Source organism: Oncorhynchus mykiss, unplaced genomic scaffold, assembly GCF_013265735.2.
Source record: "Oncorhynchus mykiss isolate Arlee unplaced genomic scaffold, USDA_OmykA_1.1 un_scaffold_215, whole genome shotgun sequence".
Classification (NCBI taxonomy): Eukaryota; Metazoa; Chordata; class Actinopteri; order Salmoniformes; family Salmonidae; genus Oncorhynchus; species Oncorhynchus mykiss.
In genome coordinates, this window is record NW_023493685.1 from 593,381 (window position 1) to 613,538 (window position 20,158).

General features: G+C 41.9%; 2 protein-coding genes across 3 annotated transcripts; both read right to left on the reverse strand.

Moving 5' to 3' along the window:
• Nucleotides 1-75: 75 nt before the first annotated feature.
• LOC110486817 (meteorin-like protein) lies at nucleotides 76-10,817 on the reverse strand. 2 transcript variants are annotated; one of them, XM_036972978.1, is made up of 4 exons: nucleotides 6,522-10,817; nucleotides 5,871-6,274; nucleotides 3,533-3,592; nucleotides 76-1,819 (listed from the first exon to the last, which is right to left on the reverse strand). In XM_036972978.1, exons 1-4 carry the CDS (start codon nucleotides 6,611-6,613, stop codon nucleotides 1,482-1,484), a joined length of 894 nt encoding a protein of 297 aa, XP_036828873.1. In that variant the 5' UTR covers nucleotides 6,614-10,817; the 3' UTR covers nucleotides 76-1,481. The 2 variants fall into 2 exon arrangements, with proteins under 2 accessions (XP_036828873.1, XP_036828874.1); XM_036972979.1 differs by lacking the exon at nucleotides 3,533-3,592.
• Nucleotides 10,818-11,072: 255 nt separating this feature from the next.
• On the reverse strand, nucleotides 11,073-13,765 carry LOC110519423 (chromobox protein homolog 8-like). The gene is made up of 5 exons (XM_036972982.1): nucleotides 13,547-13,765; nucleotides 13,371-13,414; nucleotides 12,928-12,993; nucleotides 12,702-12,768; nucleotides 11,073-12,144 (listed from the first exon to the last, which is right to left on the reverse strand). The coding sequence occupies exons 1-5, from the start codon at nucleotides 13,613-13,615 to the stop codon at nucleotides 11,266-11,268; spliced, it is 1,125 nt and encodes a 374-aa protein (XP_036828877.1). The 5' UTR covers nucleotides 13,616-13,765; the 3' UTR covers nucleotides 11,073-11,265.
• Nucleotides 13,766-20,158: the final 6,393 nt, after the last annotated feature.

Genomic DNA, 20,158 nt, shown 5'->3' on the forward strand with positions numbered 1-20,158 from the left:
TCTCCCTCTAATGCTAAGGGTTGTCTAACACTTAATGCCAAAAGCTCAATGAGTGAAATGAAAATACATCTGTACCATATTTAACAGTATTATTTTAATAGACAATAGATACAATAGTGCAATAGATGTTTTTGTCATTTAAATGTGTTGCAGAAAATTGCAATGCAAACGTTCATGATCATTATTTCCTACAGGAGGAGCTATTTTCAACAAATATTTTCCCATAATGCTCAAGAACCATAATAAAGAATGTTATGAAGAATAATATAAATCTCTTGTTCAAAAGTTGAAGTAATTGGTTGAAAGTGCATTGCAAGTCAATCAAAAAAGTACACAAGAAATCCCCACAAGCATTGCTTATATATTTTGGCAATAAATGGTAATCAAACTGAAGGTTTGCACCTACACTGTAGCATCATCCATACCCTGTAATAAAACCAAAATGATACAATCAATATGTAAATAAGCAAATCCTTGTGAATTTACAAAACACTTCATTTACATTACAATAAAATATTTCAAAACCTATTGTACAAAGGAATAAACAAGACCACATAAAACCTAACAATCAGACATTAAATTCATAGGATTTCCTGCCACAGTAGTTCAGAGGACACCTGTGAGAGGTGTCCTCTGAAGAGAGCAGCAGTTTGTGTGGGGAGAGAGAAAGAGTGAAGCAGCAGTTGGTGTGGGGAGAGACAAAGAGTGAAGCAGCAGTTGGTGTGGGGAGAGACAAAGAGTGAAGCAGCAGTTGGTGTGGGGAGAGACAAAGCGTGAAGCAGCAGTTGGTGTGGGGAGAGACAAAGAGTGAAGCAGCAGTTGGTGTGGGGAGAGACAAAGAGTGAAGCAGCCGTTGGTGTGGGGAGAGACAAAGAGTGAAGCAGCAGTTGGTGTGGGGAGAGAAAGCGTGAAGCAGCAGTTGGTGTGGGGAGAGACAAAGAGTGAAGCAGCCGTTGGTGTGGGGAGAGACAAAAAGTGAAGCAGCCGTTGGTGTGGGGAGAGACAAAGAGTGAAGCAGCAGTTGGTGTGGGGAGAGAAAGCGTGAAGCAGCAGTCAAACCATTTTTAGTCTCTGGGAGCTGTGGGCGTTGAGAAGAGAGACAGACAAAGGGCCAGGCTCTCTAAGTCTTTCCCCGCTGGGGCCGGCAGGGGCTGTGGTGGCCCCTCTAGTGCTGGCTGGATGGGTCCCCTGTGGGCCCCTGCCCTGGGCCTTGTACTCCTTGTGCTCTACAAGTGCTCCAACAGATTTGTCCCTGCTGGTGTTTGGAGTGGTATAGATTCATGAGGAGTAGAAGGGACAACATCTCTCAAACCGCTGTGGTCGTGAGGAACTCATCTCGCTCGCTTGCTGCCACGGCGACATAATCTCTACCATGCCAACTGGGGTAGAAAGAAGAGACTCAATGTGTTCCATTTAAGAAAATAAACCCTACATATAGGTCACAGGGCTCATGGATCGCCACTAGGAACTGGGACACACCCTCAGTCCAGCGGGAACTCACAGGGGTTCTGACGAGCCGCCCAAGCTGATTGGTAGAGGGACATGAAGTCTTTATAGCGGGGGGCACAACCCAGCCAGGCCTCCCCAAAGTGTTCTGTCCCTGTGAATAGGAACTCTCCTCCCCCAGGCTTTACGTGACACTGTAACAGTGTGTGGATGTGACCGTGCCATGAGGAACTGGAACCGGGAACCCCTATGGTGCCAGTGTGGCGCTCGAACACCCCGCTACGCTGCCGGTACACCCTCGCCTCTGAGACCTCCACCAACGATGTCTGCCGCTCAGCATTGTGGGATACGTTCCTGATGGAGCCGCGAACCACTGGAGGGGCAGAGGAGGGGACTAACATTAGAGACTGTTTTCAGTCATCCCAATCATTTATGGTTATGTTTTATTGTAATGAAAACCAATTAATATGAACAGAAAGATGAAAAATGTATCAATTAAACAGCCACCAATACAGTATGATTCAGGTGATCTAAATTGTTATGTGCATTTCAATAATGTGTTTTTTTAAAGGGCCAAGAGGGAAATTAAAAAGTTAACAGGATCTTGCTGTGTGAGTATGAGTGGAAAAAGGATTAAAATCTTCCCTCCAGAAACTTCACTCTCAGTCTCCACATCCCCCACTCACGCTCCTTCCTCTCTGTCTCCACATCCCCCACTCACACTCCTTCCTCTCAGTCTCCACATCCCCCACTCACTCACCCTCTCTCTGTCTCCACATCCCCCACTCACGCTCCTTCCTCTCAGTCTCCACATCCCCCACTCACGCTCCTTCCTCTCAGTCTCCACATCCCCCACTCACTCACACTCTCTCTGTCTCCACATCCCCCACTCACTCACACTCTCTCTGTCTCCACATCCCCCACTCACGCTCCTTCCTCTCAGTCTCCACATCCCCCACTCACTCACCCTCTCTCTGTCTCCACATCCCCCACTCACTCACACTCTCTCTGTCTCCACATCCCCACTCACGCTCCTTCCTCTCAGTCTCCACATCCCCCACTCACTCTCCCTCCTCTCAGCCTCCACATCCCCCACTCACTCTCCCTCCTCTCAGTCTCCACATCCCCCACTCAGTCTCCCTCCTCTCAGTCTCCACGTCCCCCACTCACTCTCCCTCCTCTCAGTCTCCACATTCCCCACTCACTCTCCCTCCTCTCAATCTCCACGTCCCCCACTCACTCTCCCTCCTCTCAGCCTCCACATCCCCCACTCACTCTCCCTCCTCTCAGTCTCCACGTCCCCCACTCACTCTCCCTCCTCTCAGTCTCCACATCCCCCACTCACTCTCCCTCCTCTCAATCTCCACGTCCCCCACTCACTCTCCCTCCTCTCAGTCTCCACATCCCCCACTCAGTCTCCCTCCTCTCAGTCTCCACGTCCCCCACTCACTCTCCCTCCTCTCAGTCTCCACATCCCCCACTCACTCTCCCTCCTCTCAATCTCAACGTCCCCCACTCACTCTACAGAAATCCCTCCATTCCCTCCTTTCACTCTCTGTGGCCATTTACACTTTCATTAGCCAGCTATTTTCTCTCATCAAAAAGTTGATGATGGCGACTTGTGAGATCAGGGCACGGGAGTCAGCCTATAAATGAAGTGGACTCAATGGCACTATTGCTTCTGCTCTGTTGCAGCCTTAAGCCAATGGGTCTCCCATTGTGCAGCCTCAGCCCTCACATCTGTCAGGCCCCTCTGCCCAGCTACAGAAGCTGTTCGCTGGGAACAGATCAGGCCCACTACCCCCCCCCCCCCCCCCCCCCCACCATAACACATCCACACAGACACAAAATCTCCTTTCCAACACCCACTCACTGACTCCACCCCAGGCCTTTGTAGAATAAATGAGTGGTGATACCCAGCTGATGAGGGGACAGATTGGGCTACATGGATCTATGGAGAACTAAAGAGATAGGACACAACGAGTCAAAAGCTATAGTTGTTTACCGTTTTAATAAATGTTTGATATAGGATCTAGATTTGTAAATAAGAACAATAATGAATTATTTATGTTATATTGATACATACCAAAGTCACTGCTGCAGATGGCCAGGAGGAGCTCTGTGTCATTGCAGGGACGGCAGCTAGCTGTGGGAGGAGAGAGAGAAGTTTATAGTGTTGGTCTATGCAGAGGAAAGGGACACACATCACCCTGGGAGCACCAAAGCACATCCTTTCACTTCACTTGTCATCTCACAACTCTCTCTCTCTAATCACTCTCTCTCTCACTTCACAATCTCTCTCTCTCTCCCTCCCTCTGCCCACTCCATACTCTGCATCACCACCCATTTCTCTCTTTCTCTCATATTAACACTTCTTATAGTGATCATCTTACTGGACACTATCACCCTACTGTGAGGGTCCACTTTCAACACTTCAGACCACAACTAACACCCTACTGTGAGGGTCCACTTTCAACACTTCAGACCACAACTAACACCCACCTGTGAGGGTCCACTTTCAACAATTCAGACCACACCCAACACCCTACTGTGAGGGTGCACTTTCAACACTTCAGACCACACCCAACGCCCTACTGTGAGGGTCCACTTTCAACACTTCAAACCACAACTAACACCCTACTGTGAGGGTCCACTTTCAACACTTCAGACCACCCCCAACGTCCTACTGTGAGGGTCCACTTTCAACACTTCAGACCACACCCATCACCCTACTGTGACGGCTGGGCTTGAGATAACTGATTGATGGATGAGGATTACAGACACCTTGCCAGTCCATTGACACACACATACCAGCAGCTCCATCCCTCCATTCATCCATCCCTCCTCAGTTCATCCAGACAACAAGCCAAGGGGTCAGATGGAGGAATGTCTGGCATGCGTCTCTACTCCATTCACATCTCCTCCACCATACTAGCACTACCCACACAGATCAAAAGCCTTGATGAGTCTCAACCTCCATGTTTGACTTCTATTGTTTAGCGGTCTAATTGAATGACCCAGACTGGTGACCCCAATCACTGGTATCCTCCACTGAACTCCTCCACTCTGTCAATATTGGGAGAGAAGGACTCAGACAGACAGACATCACCAGGACAGGAGAATGACGTCACCTCATTGAGACAGGCCCACACAGAGATGAGGCATCTGTAGAATCCAACAAGTATTTGCTGTCTCCATTGAGATACCTGGGGGCCAATGGCCCTCCGCCACCCTGGCCCCTGCTCCCTAGCTTTGTCCCTCCGGTGGAAATGAGACCACCAGACAAAACAACAGACCGGTCAGCAGCTGCTTCCTAGACCAGGCAAGATTGGATTTGGTTTTTAATTGGATAATTGACTGATTTCTTTGGGCCCCAAACTGTCCCTCAGTCTCCCCAGCACACCCCTCCACCCACACAGTGAATGGGCCCACCTCTTGTGCCGTGTGCTGTGATGCTAGGAGTTTATTGTCTTCTATGATTAAGTTATAATGTATCAGTGTTTTATTATTCATGCACTTGCTTGGAAATGGTTAAATGATGGTCAAGAAGATGATTCTAAAGTAAAAACACTTAAAAACAACTGAAGGCATGATGATTTGCATTAAGGATACATGTTGATCACTTTCATTCTTCACTGTAATGTTCTTTTTTGACACCAATACAACTGACAAAACATACATTATTTTTGTTATATCAATAAATGATTAGGTCTATTTACAATTGGGATTGCAACTCCAACAAAAGTGTCAAATGAACATCTTATGACCATGTCATACAAATAGAGAATTCGTATTGTCTCCAAATGTCAGTGGTGCAAAGTTCTTAAATTCGAATAATTTAACGTAGCCTACTACTTAGGTCGTTTTTTGTGGTATCTGTACTTCACTTTATATTTTTGACAACTTTTAGTTTTACTTCACTACATTCCTAAATAAAATAATGTACTTTTTACTCCATACATTTTCCCTGACACCCAAAAGTATACGTTACACTTTGAATGGTTAGCAGGACAGTAAAATGGTCCAATTGACGCACTTATCAAGAGAACATCCCTGTTCATCCCTACTGCCTCTGATCTGGCAAACTAACTAAACACAAATGCTTCGTTTGTAAATTATGTCTGCGTGTTAGTGTGCTCCTGGCTATCGATAAATAAGCTTGTGCCGTCTGGTTTGCTTAACATAAGCCATTCTTTATTATTTATACTTTTACTTTACTTTTTATGCTTAAGTATAGTTTTGCAATAACATTTACTTTTGATATTTAAGTACATTTAAAGCCAAATACTTTTAGACTTTTACTCAAGTAGTATTTTACTGGGTGACTTCCTCTTTTACTTAAGTAATTTTATATTAAGGAATTTACCTTTACCTTTACTCAACTATGACATTTGGTAATTTTTCCACAACTGTCAAATACTCACCCTGCAACACACTTTGGCCGAGGTTGTTCGCAGTGGTCCGATTGCCCAGCAACTCATATCTGAAGCCTACTGCGCGTTGGCTGATATCCCTCTGCGGGTTCGCCAGGAGGAAGATGGCTGGCTTCTGAGGTCCGTCCGCCGGGAAACAGAACACCTGCTCCGGCCGCCCTCCATCCGTCATCAACAGGTCAAGTTCCCCAGCCCGCTCGATGTAGACGCTGGCACCGTTGAAGCTGCGGAACGGTTTGATGCAGACCGTTGTGTGTCGCGCAGAGGACAGGTTGGGTTCCAGGACGACCCGAAGCGCCTGGCCCGGGTAGACCCACTCCACCGAACCCTCTGTGCAACGCAGCCGCACCTGCTGCACAGTTCGCGAGTTAGCCTCAGCCTCACGCGCCAAACCACTGCAATCCATGAACAAGGAGACGGGTTCAAATGGGCACACTCACTCAGAAAACAACGCAGGTCAGAAAATAATATACGACGAGAGATTAGCCTATACTCACAGAGAATATGTATATTATCTCTATTATCTAAACAGATAATAACCATAAATATTTAGACAACAAAGTTTTTAGAACGGCAAACGCAATCTCAAAGTCAATTACCAGTTTGGAATTCTGGCTACTAAAAAAAAGCATAATCCCTCACCTTCCACTCCAGTTGCATAGGTCTGCCGCGCAGGGAGACAAACAGCAGAGGAACAGTACATACATGAAAATCAGCCTTAGAGTTGGCGACATTGCAACCACCAAATATAGGAATAAAAATAGAATCCAAAATCAACTTGGTGAGAAAACATCACCAATGTTCCGCTCCAATCCTTCTGCTAGCTCACTGAGATGCTCTCTTAGCAACATCTGTGGACGCCTGTGACTGACGCTGCGGCTGTGTTGTATGATTAGCCATGTGCACCCTAGCCCCCTGACAGCGTTGGTAGAAAATGGATGTCCTCGCTATTGTATGTGTGTATGTGTGAGGATGATGAAGGTTGATACAACCGGGAATGGATTTCGTCATCATTACCGTTGGACCACAATGGAAATAAGCTAATAAGCTTAATTGTGTTATCCTTGATGATTTTCTTACATTGTATGTGGAGGCGTCACTGGCTGGAGCGCGCTTATGTATGTATTTTACAACTTAAATTCAATCAATCAATCAATGGCGTAATTACCAAGCCCAAAGATTTGTAAATCGAATCCGTTTCAAAGGCGGTAATTTTTATTTGTCGTGACATCATTTAATGATAGAAGTTGTGTAAAATGGAAAAAACAACATGTAGGCTATTTGTGGCAAATTGTAGGTATGGGCTATCAATCGGAATAGCCTGTGGGTCCAATAATCGAAAAAGGTTGACCAAAACGTAATTACATTTATAAAATCGCATTATTTAGGCCTACGTTCCCACACGATTTAATACGCGTTCAATCTCTTTTAGCTTTTGTTTTAGGTTAGTTCAGTGAAAAGACGATCCGCAGTACAGGCTCCAGCCATCTGTTACCTTCAAGTGCACTGCGTGACTCACAACTTTTCCACACCTGGATAATTGGAGCCTTCGTGAAACTGGGAAATAAATGCCGACAAATGCCAATTACTTCTTATTTAGAAGCCTTTTATTTATGTAGGCTAGTATTGAGACGTATTTTCCGAACACTTTATATTTGCACATTCAACCCCTAAACATTGGCCTATAAAAGTAAATAACTCATAAAATAAATGAACAAAATAATACGATGTTGTTTGTATATATATGCAGATAATTGAAATCGCATTTTGTAATGATAGGCTTGGTTCTATAAAAACGAATGGTAGGCCTAACGGCCACAGATAGTATAGTTTGGGTGGTGAGTGGGGGTGAAGGAGATGGGGAGGGCGAATAACGGTAATGATGACGAAATCCATCCAACTAGGAACAGGCCCAGGCCAAGAACTGAAAAATGTATAAAGTATTTTTGATACTTGGGCTCTATCTAGTGGCCGTGTACATGTAATGCACATCTGGAAAATGCAGGTCATGCGCGTCTCGGTTTAACGTTGATGAGGGTTAAAACCCTGTGAACAAAATAGCAATCCTTCTGGGCCCAAGCAACAAAAGGTGCAAGTCAAGACCATGGCGACATCTTGCGGGGTTTTCCAGCAACCACTGTTGGTTGTTCACAGGACTTAGTTGGCCCCCTCCGGTGGTGCGAGATCAAAGGCTTATGCGTTTTGATGGGAATGTGGTTTGGTAAATTGCACTCATATGGAGAATTTAGGCAGATGTTTTCTCAGCTGCGGGGAAAGTCCTCTGCTAGGGTATAGGCTTACGAAAAGGATATGTCCTTTCCTCAACCAGGTGGAAATGTAACAGACATAGGCCTACTGTGTAGTAATAACATAGAGCTAAAATTGCAAAGAGCTAAAATAGGACCCCTTTCATTCATTTTAAACATTAATAATGTATGTATTTATTAACCTACACTATTTTAATTTAGTCTATAAAAAGTATTCCGAACTATACCCAGGAATAGCTATTATTTTCAATCGTCTATCAGAATTCAGCTGTAAGGGAAGGCCTTGTAACTGTCAATGGCAGTTGAGTGGCTCGCGCTGTTGTCACAGCCAGGTTCATTTTCACACGCGCTCTCAGGTTGGTCTGTTTGAGTCACGTGTTCGGAGGCCAGAGCCCAGTTCCCTGGGGAGAGTAACATGAATGGACACTTTGTTATGCTACGAAAAGAGAGAGAATAACCCTCTAGTCCGAGTGGCATTCAGCTCCCAGACTGACTGAATTCTAGGCTAGTGGTTCAGTGTCCCATAGGGGCAGACTAGCCATCTGGCATTTCGGGCAAATGCCAGAAGGGCTGGTCCATTTTTTGCCTGCATAACTTGTTTTTTTCTTCGCAAAAGTATCATTATCTGGCTAATAATGGGGACCTCAAGCAATAAAATGGGCTCGTTTGGGGTCCTCAATTAAAATAATGGGCCAGAGTGTTAGAAATGCCAGAGATGATTTAAGGTCACAGTCAGCCTCTAGCTCAGCTGTAATATTTATGTAATATTTCTGTCTCCCTGCAGGCATGTCATTTACATTTTGTAACATCAACTGTCCATAAGACGCATTATGCTAATTGGCCAAAGTAATATTTTTCTTTAATGTGGTATTATAACTCCTATTGAATAATATATATTAAAATCGTGAATGATAAAATAAAAAGCTCATAGGCTTATGGCAACAGAGTTGAGTCTGTGACACTCCACCCGGGTCTTGAGGGTTACTGCCGTACCTGCAAGGGCAAGCACCCCATCCCATATCGAGGCACGACCACATCATATGAAAATAGTAAAATATGCCACACAGACGTCCCATCATCACACACATCCAGCAGCATCCGCGTTTCATCTGCACCTTTTGAACGATCATGGCCCTCCTGCCCAAGACCAACCCATGGCTGGCTAAAACGGTCCCCGACGGCAACCACCTGCAATGAGACTCCCGTGCCCTCTGGTCCCTGTATTGTAATATAGCTTACCCCACTGCCGTGCGTCTGGCACCGTCTATACATTGCTTGTCGCAAAATACATATGCTTAGGCCTAAAACAATTAGGAGACATAACGTTGCACATGCACATGGGTTGGCCTATAGTCCCAGGCGTGCGAGAGAAATGGATTGCAGTACATATTAATATTGAACCTTTATTTAACTAGGCGAGTCATATAGCTCAGTTTATAAAAGGAGGCGTGGGTCATCAGGGTGTGTGATGATGGGTCATTTTTCGTACTTTCCAAAAGATAGAAAAGTCAACTGTTAGGCTGACATGAATGTAAACACCTGTATTATATTAGGCTATAGATAACTAAGAAAATCTACAATGCAGAAGCCATTAGATATTGGCATTATCAAAAGTAGGAATACTTCTAAGATGCAGTTGGACATGATATTTTGTATTGTTTTTAATGAGCGTTCGACTCATTTAATTAAAAGGTTGTGGTCAAATTCAAGATCCAAAAGATGAAGCAGTCTGTGGTCCCATGTGTGCCATTTCTTTCGGCAGTCTGTCAATAGACCTAAGAATAATAAGTCAAGTGATAAAATATTGACTACATACATGCACGTCCTTGTCTGCTAATCAAGACCCCATGCAAATATCCATCTAGATTGTGAACAAATAATTAGAAAGGACAAAATTGGTCTAACGAGCAATAGATCATCAAAACTCATTAGCTCGCACCATGACCAATGCTTCAGAGCTAAACGGTAATTAATTGTTACCTACCATAACTGAAGTAAACCTACCATTTAGACACTGTCAAAAAGTTCAACTCTGACCACTTAAACACCGAATTTTCAACTAATTGTTTGATTGAAGAAACACCAAACCTCAGTTAATCGTTGTCCCATTTAATTATCATGTTCGAAGGTTTCTTCAAGCAAACAATTAGTCGTGTCATGAAAATCCACTGACGGGTTATTTTGAATATTGCGCAAAACAATTCCCAAATGGCTATTTGAATAAACCAACAAAATACATTTTTACAAATGATTACCTCAAATCCCAATACAAATTAACTCAGCATCGGAAACTGATGTGTTTTGCTCGTGCATTTTTCTAAAGCAGTTCAGTGGAAGTCATAACTAAAATATCGCCAGTCCCAGTCCCAGCTGTGCTGAACTGATTTGACACACATCACGGAGTCCAGGGAACAATTCAACCGCCGAGCTCCAACTGCACTGGCTGCTGCACCGGAGCACAGAGTTGTGTATAAGGGTAATTGTTAACTATAGGTCAAGGTCGTCCATTGAACCTTACCTGACATACATTTTCACACGAATATTCTCGATTTATTGCATAGAATATGCTATGGATAATGGAAGGTATTTTCCAAATATTTTTAAACATTAGGCCTACTTTACACTAGGTAGGTAGGTATACATGCATGTCTATCCTTGCAATTATGTTAATACAAAATGTGAAAATATTTTTTAAATATATTTTTTTAAATGTGTACAGAAAATGGTATGAAACATTAGGGAAAGTCCTTATTGCTATATTAAATAACAGCTATTACATACCTCTATAGCCTACCACATTTAAACCAGGCTGAATTGAAAGCCCCATTAGAAGGTGAGGAAATGTAAGACTCTTAATTAATGTATTTAAAAGTTTAAATGAAAATATGAAATAGTTATCCAAAAAAATATATTCAAATAAACTATATAGATAGACATGTTTAATTTTGTCATTATTACATTAAATACTTTGACATAATACATATTAAACATACAACTCTGGATATAGTTAGGCCTATAGAAAATGTATCTCAAATGATCATGATTAAGCTATTACTAACTTCTTACAAATAGCTGTTGCATTGTTAGTCATGTTATGTGAAGCAGATACTGACTTCATTTCATCTATTATCTTTGAAAAAACCTTTGTCTGTGCTGCTCTCTTTGATGGTGACTGTCAAAAAGTTTGTTGTCACATCGGTTACCACCACATTCTCAACATTATCCAGACAAGGCCTCCAAGACACTGCTGACTGCTCTCCAGAACTCCTCGATGCAGGTGATTTGGCGACAACAATGGGCCTAGACTGTTGCATGGATGAAGAAGAGTCACTGGCTCTGTAGAAATGGTTTTTGGTGGACACATGTTTCAGTTTGGGGTGTGGGACAGACATGCCCCCAGGGCATTCTAAAGTCCTGCGGCTCTGTTGATCGAGTCTAGCCTTATGGAGGAGTCTACCGTCATGGCTATGGGTGCCAGGATGGGACACAGTCCCCAGCAGTCTTTGAGTTTTGTTTGATTTTGGCACAATGCTCGTTCCCTCTTGAAACCTGCGTGTCAACTGGATGACACTTCTCTTAGATGTTTCGCCTTCATGATGACAATGTCTGGACATTTTAGACAGACCGTATGGGTCCTGCTGCTCCTCTAACCGACTCCTCTTCGCGGGCTCCTCTGTTGGACAGCTGTCTGGCTCCATGTTGAATCGTAAACGCAACTTGGGTTTAGGTCCCCTTTTTCTAGGGATGTTGACAAATTCCTCAGCCATGAATGGGTGCGGAGGCGCCGGTCGCGGCCTTCTCTCAGTCTCTGGCAGTCTGACCCTCACGCTCTCTCCTCGGTTGACCGTGCTAGGGGGAAAGATTGTGGGCACGACAGCCCGTAGTCCTTCTCGAGCTCTCGGTGTAATCATAGGCATCGGAACAGGGTATGAAACACGAATCCCCCTTGGCATTTCTCTTCTGCATTCATAAGTCTTTGCTGTGGCTTTCGCCTTTGCCTGTATAAAGGTGGTCAAGTTAGATAAGTATGGGGGTTCATAAACATGTACTTGGAAGGCTAAATCCTGTTATTAATAAGCTGTATCATTGCAGATATTTTCCAACAACGAAATAGGCCTATAGCCTATTTGACATTGTTCATCCACATGCCATTTCCCTACACCAAAATCCTTATTACAATGATGCCAATTTGGTTGGTAATGACAATGTTTGAACAAAAAGTAAGCCCCATGCATTCACTCTTTTGCGATACATTTATTTCCCACTGTAACTTGGAAACGTGTGTTACTTTATTCAACTTGGAGCTTGAACAATAACATCAAAACGGAAATTAAAGCAGAGGTAAAAAAATTACAAATTAAAGAGCAAGATAACAGACAATGTTGCACTTTCATCTATTTATTAGCTGAATATCAGACATTTTGTAGTCTAACATTCTATCAGACCACAAGACTCATGATTCAATTGTCGGAAAACATAGGTGATGAGTAAGAAAAGAAATATGACTGAAACATGGACTAACTAACTCATGACAGTCACTGTTAAATTCCCCCACCTTCAGCAGAAATGTCTCCGGCTTCGGTCCCCTCTTCTTAGGCCCAAATAACTCCCTTTCACGCTCCCTGTGAAATAAATACATACACATTTCGTATGAAACGTAACTCGCTCGAAATAATTGAGTCATATTTGAGTTGTTAAATGCGTGTCGTCTGTTGGGGATAGCCCAAGATGACATATTCGCACTCTGCCAGAAGAGGCCTGCTGTGCTGTCAAAACCTTACCTTTCTTCGAACGCAGCGAAGAGGCGCGCATCTAGAATGTTTTCCTCTGGTTCCCAGGTGCTATATCTATCCAAAAGAACGATACGGTAGCGTAAGAAGAGTATCACATTTGTGGCGAAAGCGTTCACCAAATGAAACAATATCGGCTGAGAATCTCGTTGCTTTCATTATGGCATTGCCTTTGCGGACAGCGACGTATGTGGAGGTAGCAATCTGCTAATGTTAGCAACACTCTTGTCGTGTGTTTGTGCGTTAAAATAGCCTAAGCAAAGTACGCGAATGTTACCAAAACCATGCCCTTTACGCAATCAACAAGCCTCGGTTACATGGCCTTAACATGTCATGAGCACACGTTGGTGCACATAAAAACAAGCATTCGAGAGATAACACGACAGGCTGGAAGCTCTGCTGTCAGCTTCCAAACCAGAGTGTAGCCTACTCACTTTTTAGACCAGCTCTTCCATTTCACAAGGTATTCCATTCGACCCTGCAATATAACAACAAATAGGGAGAGAATTAGGCCTACTTATTGTCGATGTCATTGCGATGGTGCAGAAACACACGATTAGCATACATTATTGTTAGAAACGCGGATGTGTAACGAAAATAAACTGCGTACTCTTCTTATGCGTTGTTTGATGATGGACTCGGCAGCGAAGACACGCTCTCCAACAGCCGATAGCTCCATGTTTACTTCAACCTCGTTTATAAGCTATTTATTTTTCTATATACTGCCCTCGCTGTTTAATTCCACACATCCCATAATACGCTCAGAGAGGAAGACGTCATCACGTTTTATATGGGTTGCCAAGCACCGCAGTCGGTGGGACCGTATCTGGTAGAGCGCATTGGCTCAGCTGTTGCTACGTGCTCTGGGTTGCTAAGTGAAGGGGAGGAGTCAATTCCTATTGAGTCTAAGGAAATGACGCTGATTTGGTGGTTGTCTGGTTTGTGCGCAGGAATGTCTTTGGCATAAGCGAATAAATAACCGTCTGACTATGGCACACCAAAGTATTATCCATTTGAAAATAATTTGTTAATTTAAATTCATTGTATAGTCTACCCAACCTCTTACCTTGCATTGTGACTATTTCCTTGAACAGATCTTTAAATAGCCAGTCATCGGCATTTAGAAATATAAAAAAGAGCATTCATTTAATTGATATGAAAATATCAAAGTGAGAATCAATAAGAACATGACCTTGAGGCTCGATTGTATTTCCACCGAATCTAACTGATAAGCTAGTTGCCAGGAATCCCATGCACCAATCTAAATACAAATGCATAGGATAGCAGCTATGTGTAGCCTAGAGATGGGAAAGTATGTTATTTTATAATCTTGCGCTATTGTTCATTAATGTCCAACTACGTGAGGCTAAACTCTATTAAGGTCCATTAAAATTGACCTTTCAAGTTGTATCATTTTCATTAAGATATTGTTTGTTTTTCATAGGTAATTTACTTTATTGTGGGGTGCTGAATCTCTGGTCTCTTTGGTCTTCCGATAGTTTTTAAAAAACGAATTCAGTTGAAGATTTATGAATTGATGAAAACAATTAAAAGTCAAATTAAGAAGAGTTGAATTTGAAGTTTTACTGTCTGAAGATGAATAGGTAAACACAACTGAAAACGATCAAATATTTCAAACACAACTAAGCCATAGAAATGTGAACATATGATAACATAGCCATAACGCGAATAAACAGGTCTTTGGAAAAAAGAATGACATGAGAATGACATATAACATAATCTAGCACAAGGTAATAACAATAATGATTTGTATACTTACTAATAATAATGATAACAATATTAATACATTGCTAAATAACCAAATTACTTCAAATAAATTATGTTGGTTTGTTAAAAATGTATACCAGTTTTTGTATTTACTATAACGAATGTTATTGTTTATTATTATTATCAAGACGCTATGGTTGCTTTAATTGCCTCATGAACTTATACATGTTTTAATAATTAGACTTACTTACAAAAGTTTTTAGACTTTGTGTTTTTCATAACGATTTTGTTTTTATAAATAATTTTTATACATGAGCAAAGAATAATATGATTTACGCCTCCTATAATAAAGAGATAACTCTGAGATCTGAAACATATCCTACAGAAACCCACATTCATTTGAAACCTATAGTATTTGACCAAATGTGGCTATCAGTCCTCGTTAGGTAACTTATTAAACAAATTAATAAAAATATAAACCCCTTGAGTTCTGTCCCTTGATCCATGCAAACTACAACCTTTCTTTAGTGAAAAATAAAGAGTAATGAAGGCAGGGCTATGAATTACATAAAGATCAAACTGCGAAAACCCATGTTTGTTATCTTCTGAATGTATTTAAGAGTAGGCCTAAGTTATTAGAGTACAGTGTTATACAAGTCCAAATCAAAGGTTAAACTTTTTCAGAAAAGGAAATTGGGAAAAATCAAGTAATCAACTGTAGCCTGCATTTTTTTGTACACAACTACGTTGTACAAGTAAGAGAATAATCTATAGAAAATGGGCATAGTTACCAGAAGGAATCATACGAGTTATGAAAATATAATGAGACAACGAGATATGTATTAATTTGATTTAGATAGAGAGAGGTAGAGAGAGAGAGGGAGAGGGGGAGAGGGAGAAGGAGAGAGAGAACGCGAGAGAGACTTACATATCATACTAAACATTACATTATAGCTATTTTACAACTTTGTATGATAACGAAATTATGGAGCGTTTCTGTCAACAATGTGATTTGATATATGACTAAATTACTCAGGCGTTTCCACAATATCAAAAGAAACAGGGAAAGCCTGCTGTTACACAATTACAGTATATTACTGAATAGCATACAAAGCATGGCTAGTGTGCACAATGTGTGAAAATATAGTGTTTATAACGCCTTAGCGGTTCATCAAACCGACAATATGTTTCGGGTTTGGAAAGAAAACGCTCGTTTGTTTGGTGGAATGGCTCTAGAGCCTATGCGAAGGGGAGAGCAGAATGTACATCGGATTTGTTCCGTATTTGACCTTCAGATGCCAGATTATTTCGCCCTACACTGTTACCCAACAACACATGTTCAATATAACACGTAGATATGGCCACTGTAGCCTTATTACGGACGAGGAGACAAAGAACAGCGGACAAAAGATGCATGGGATGCATTGGAAATCATATGCCACCACCATTTTGATACGCTCAAACCATGATACCGACATTTCAGCACAATGTGGGTATTAAAACGACTACATTTTAAGGGAACGCGTTAAACCTAGGTAACACCTAACTGCAGGACTCCATATTTTGTGGTCTCGATGATTGGTCTCAGCTTTACTGCAGTGCAGCAATGGCGACAGCCATACATGGATACTCAGTGCGAGTTGGTAAAATATTATTGGCTCGCTCGTTTCTGGGCAACCGCGGTTACTCAGCTCACTACTCGCAAGTGCTGATCGCTGTCCTACTTTCATGGAGGACATTATCTGTTGTGCAAAACGCGTAGCCTGAGTAAGAGGAAAACCACAGACACACATAAAATACATGTATGTTTTCAGCTCGAGAAGAAGAACCACAGCCTCGAAGCAAACTGAATTTACAGTGCCTCTCTCTCTCTCTCTCTCTCTCTCTCTCTCTCTCTCTCGTGTTTATTCAACAACGATGCTGCAAATACATCTTGGCGGATTATATTAGTGTTTGGCCATGATTTAACACAAAATAAATGTAATCTTCACAAATTACATTTAATTGACTTATTTGTGAATCCTTTATAATTAGACTGGCATATAGGCGTATGCTACTGGCCCCCATCAGAAGTGTTTAAAAAATCTCATAAAAAATACACAAAACAGTCATTCGAATTGATTGGTGTTATTAGTTGTTGTTCGCCCTAGGCTTCATGGCAAATACGCCTTGCAGTAGGCTACGTCTGTAAATGTAAGATGATACAGCAATGGCTGGCTGCACTGGAAGGTTGTGGTGTGGTGATAAAGGGGGAATGTGAAACATCGCACTTGTTCTATTTATATGCTCCAACGTGTACAACGAGGTTTCTGTTTGACTACAGAAAGCTGAGTCATCTCAGAGTCATGCGATCTCTTATGCGATCTTGAGGTTGGCTATTTCTTTAATGTCCTTCACTTGTAAAGATAGTCCTGTGTGTGTTTTCTTGTTCCAGTTCAATGGCCCGTCTTGTAGCCTAATTATATATTCTTCAAATTGACCGCCAAGTGGCCTCGCTTTATATGACTGTGTGTATGGGGCAAAATTGGGCTACCTTGAATCATAAATGGTTATTCGGCTCTCCCAAATATAGAACCCCTTTAAGTTACAGAACAATTTCACCAAAAGGGTTCTTAAAGTATTCATTGCGGGTTAATTTGTTGGGTGAACGGGGTCTACCTGGAACCAAAAAAGTGTTCTGCCTGGAACTACATTAGGTTATCCTTTAGACAGCAGAAGAACAATTTATGGGCCAATTTTTACAAGAGTATGTCCAACTCCAGATATATTTAAACCTATTTTCCGATATGTATTATGTGCACCTTTGGGAATTTGCTATCCACACCTAACACCTTGATTGAAAATAGACTTGTTGATGCATTTCGATGAAGCATTTCTGTTGTTTACTATCCAAGCGCATATGTCCAAAACTAAGGTTGTACGTTCCCCTTACTAGTGATTCTGTCTTTCGTTAAGATCAAATACAATTTCTCGAAATGTGCCTACGTCAACGTTGCATTTGCCTATGTTACACTGTGTAATAAACTAAAATGGCGTGCTTCTTCGGTCAGTTAGCAAATTCAGAATGTGATTATGTATTGAAACTGACATGGAACGCCCATTGCACAACTCAAATCTGTAGTTTATTAGGCTACACCTCCAACTCTCAGCGCGTTATGCCGAGCGACCATTTCATACACCGCAAAGCCCCTGCGAACATTCGATCCGCTGCTTGAAGCGGGTATAGACGAGAGAAAATGGCTGTCTCATTTTAAGCAAGTCACACACGCTGTGTATGAATAATGGAACCTTTGACTATAGGGCCAAGATATTATCCTAAAAAAGGAAGACTTATTAACGTAGATGCAATATAGCTATCCTCTAACCCTTGCGTCTACAACGGATTCCAGAGCAAATCAAATGGAGACTGATACAAGCTGGCAATGTGCCGAATTGTTAAATGATAAACATTAGTTAAGTTACTTCAGCTGTAAACATCTAAACATTTAACGCTGAAAACGGAAAACAAACACATAGGCTACTTGGGGGACAGTTGGAAAGTAGATGCCTCAACAAACGAAATGTAGCCTTCATTCACCTATCGATAAAGTCCTCATTCCTGAAATGCATGATGAAGCCACGCAAACCAATTAATTGAAACTTTTCTATATGGTTCACCAAACAAAGAAACGCCATTCTAGGTAAAATAGACCCATTCTCTATTGCTCTTAGCCTAATGATATCCGATTAAGAACCATTGACGATTGTAAAATTATATAGGCAATATTAACACGATTATAATACAGTTATACACTTTAACCTACAAAATAAAATGTCTAAAATATGTGGCCATGAACATGGACAGTGCAAACTTGAGAGCTTTGAATTCTTAAAGTTGTGATTAAGCCCAAAGTGATTAAGCCCAAAGTGAGATTTCAAACTTGCAACAAATGCATAGGGAAAGGGATGTCAGTGAGCCTATATATGACACCGATATAGTCTACCTGATCAGGCTCAAATCTATGGCGAAACGTTTTTCCATTCTATGGACAATTTCAACATTTATTGGCATGATATAGCCCAGAGAGCAATTCAGAGGTACCGCGCTGCGCTTCTAGAAATGTGCAGGACTTGTCAAAAACTCCGCTTGGTTTTGTGTATGAGAGCTATCTGCAAAAATATGAAACAACAACAAGCTACAAAAAAAGTTGAATGTGTAATTTGACTTTTGTGCATGGATCAAATAAAGGAAATTCAATTTAGAAGCGAACGCATTCCAAAAGAGAATTGCTGATTTTTTTTTTTTTGTCCCTGCTTTTAGGATTAATAGAACCAGCTATTTCCCGAAAAATGCTTTCAAATAAGGACATCACCGGACACTCCCCATGTGCGTGCATCGCCAATTTACATTTAATACAGGAGCAACATTTACTGCCTTGCTCAAGGGCACATCGACAGATTTTTTCACCTAGTTGGCTCTAAGATTAGAACCAACAACCTTTCAATTACTGGCCCAACACTCTTAACCGCTAGGCTACCAGCCGATTAAAACCTTTCTCAAAATGTGTTAAATTGGCCCATCAATTGACATATCTATCTGTTCCAAGATTGAATGGCACACTCCCAGTGCCGAAAAACATTATTTGATAAGCAACTCCCAATGAAAGACCTCGGCATGTTTTCCAGTCCAGTCCAAGGTCTTTCACAATGTAATGATTACACTGGTTTTAGATGAGGTCTATAGACAAGGTCATGGCCCATATTATGAAGTCTAAACAAGCCATTCAACATGTTCTGATGCTCATGTAACGTTTATGTATATGCATACTCCCTCCCAATATAGATAGTTCTACTTTCCTTGTTACACTTGACTGGTCTGGGCCCGAATCATTGAGAAGCGCGCCCGCCTGTAAACTCGAAAGTTCCAGGAAGCAATACATTGACACATTTTGAGCCAAAATTCCAGGTATGTGCGCTTTTTTTCAACTGCATTCGAATCCATAATTTGGGTTGTCAATCAATTGGGCTTTGGGAGTTACTGTAGGCTACGATGCACATCTAAATAGAGTTAAGCATACATCTCAAATGGTCATTATGGAAACCCTAGATACAGTTGACAAATGTATAACTCTCACAGCACGTCTCCCACCAAAAGACAAGGCAACCTGACGCATCTCACGGCCATTATATAGGCCGAATTATGAATAGATCGACTGCATGCTCATTAGACGAGCCTACTGGATAGGCCAAGGTTATGCGTGTGGGGGGAAAAGAACAAGCGAAGTCGAGGTCTACCACCCCATGACAGAACTTACCAGAAGGACAAATCTTTTATGTAGTCAGACCAAGACACATTGCTGAAACGGCACGTGAGTTTGTAAAAGCCTCAGTTGTGTTCTTACAAAAATGGAGTGAGTGTGGGAATACGTCAGTTGTAGCCTACATCAAACAGCCTACAAATGTGCAGCTGTGCGTGCGTCTTATTCAAAGTTCATGTAAAAGACGTGAGACTTGG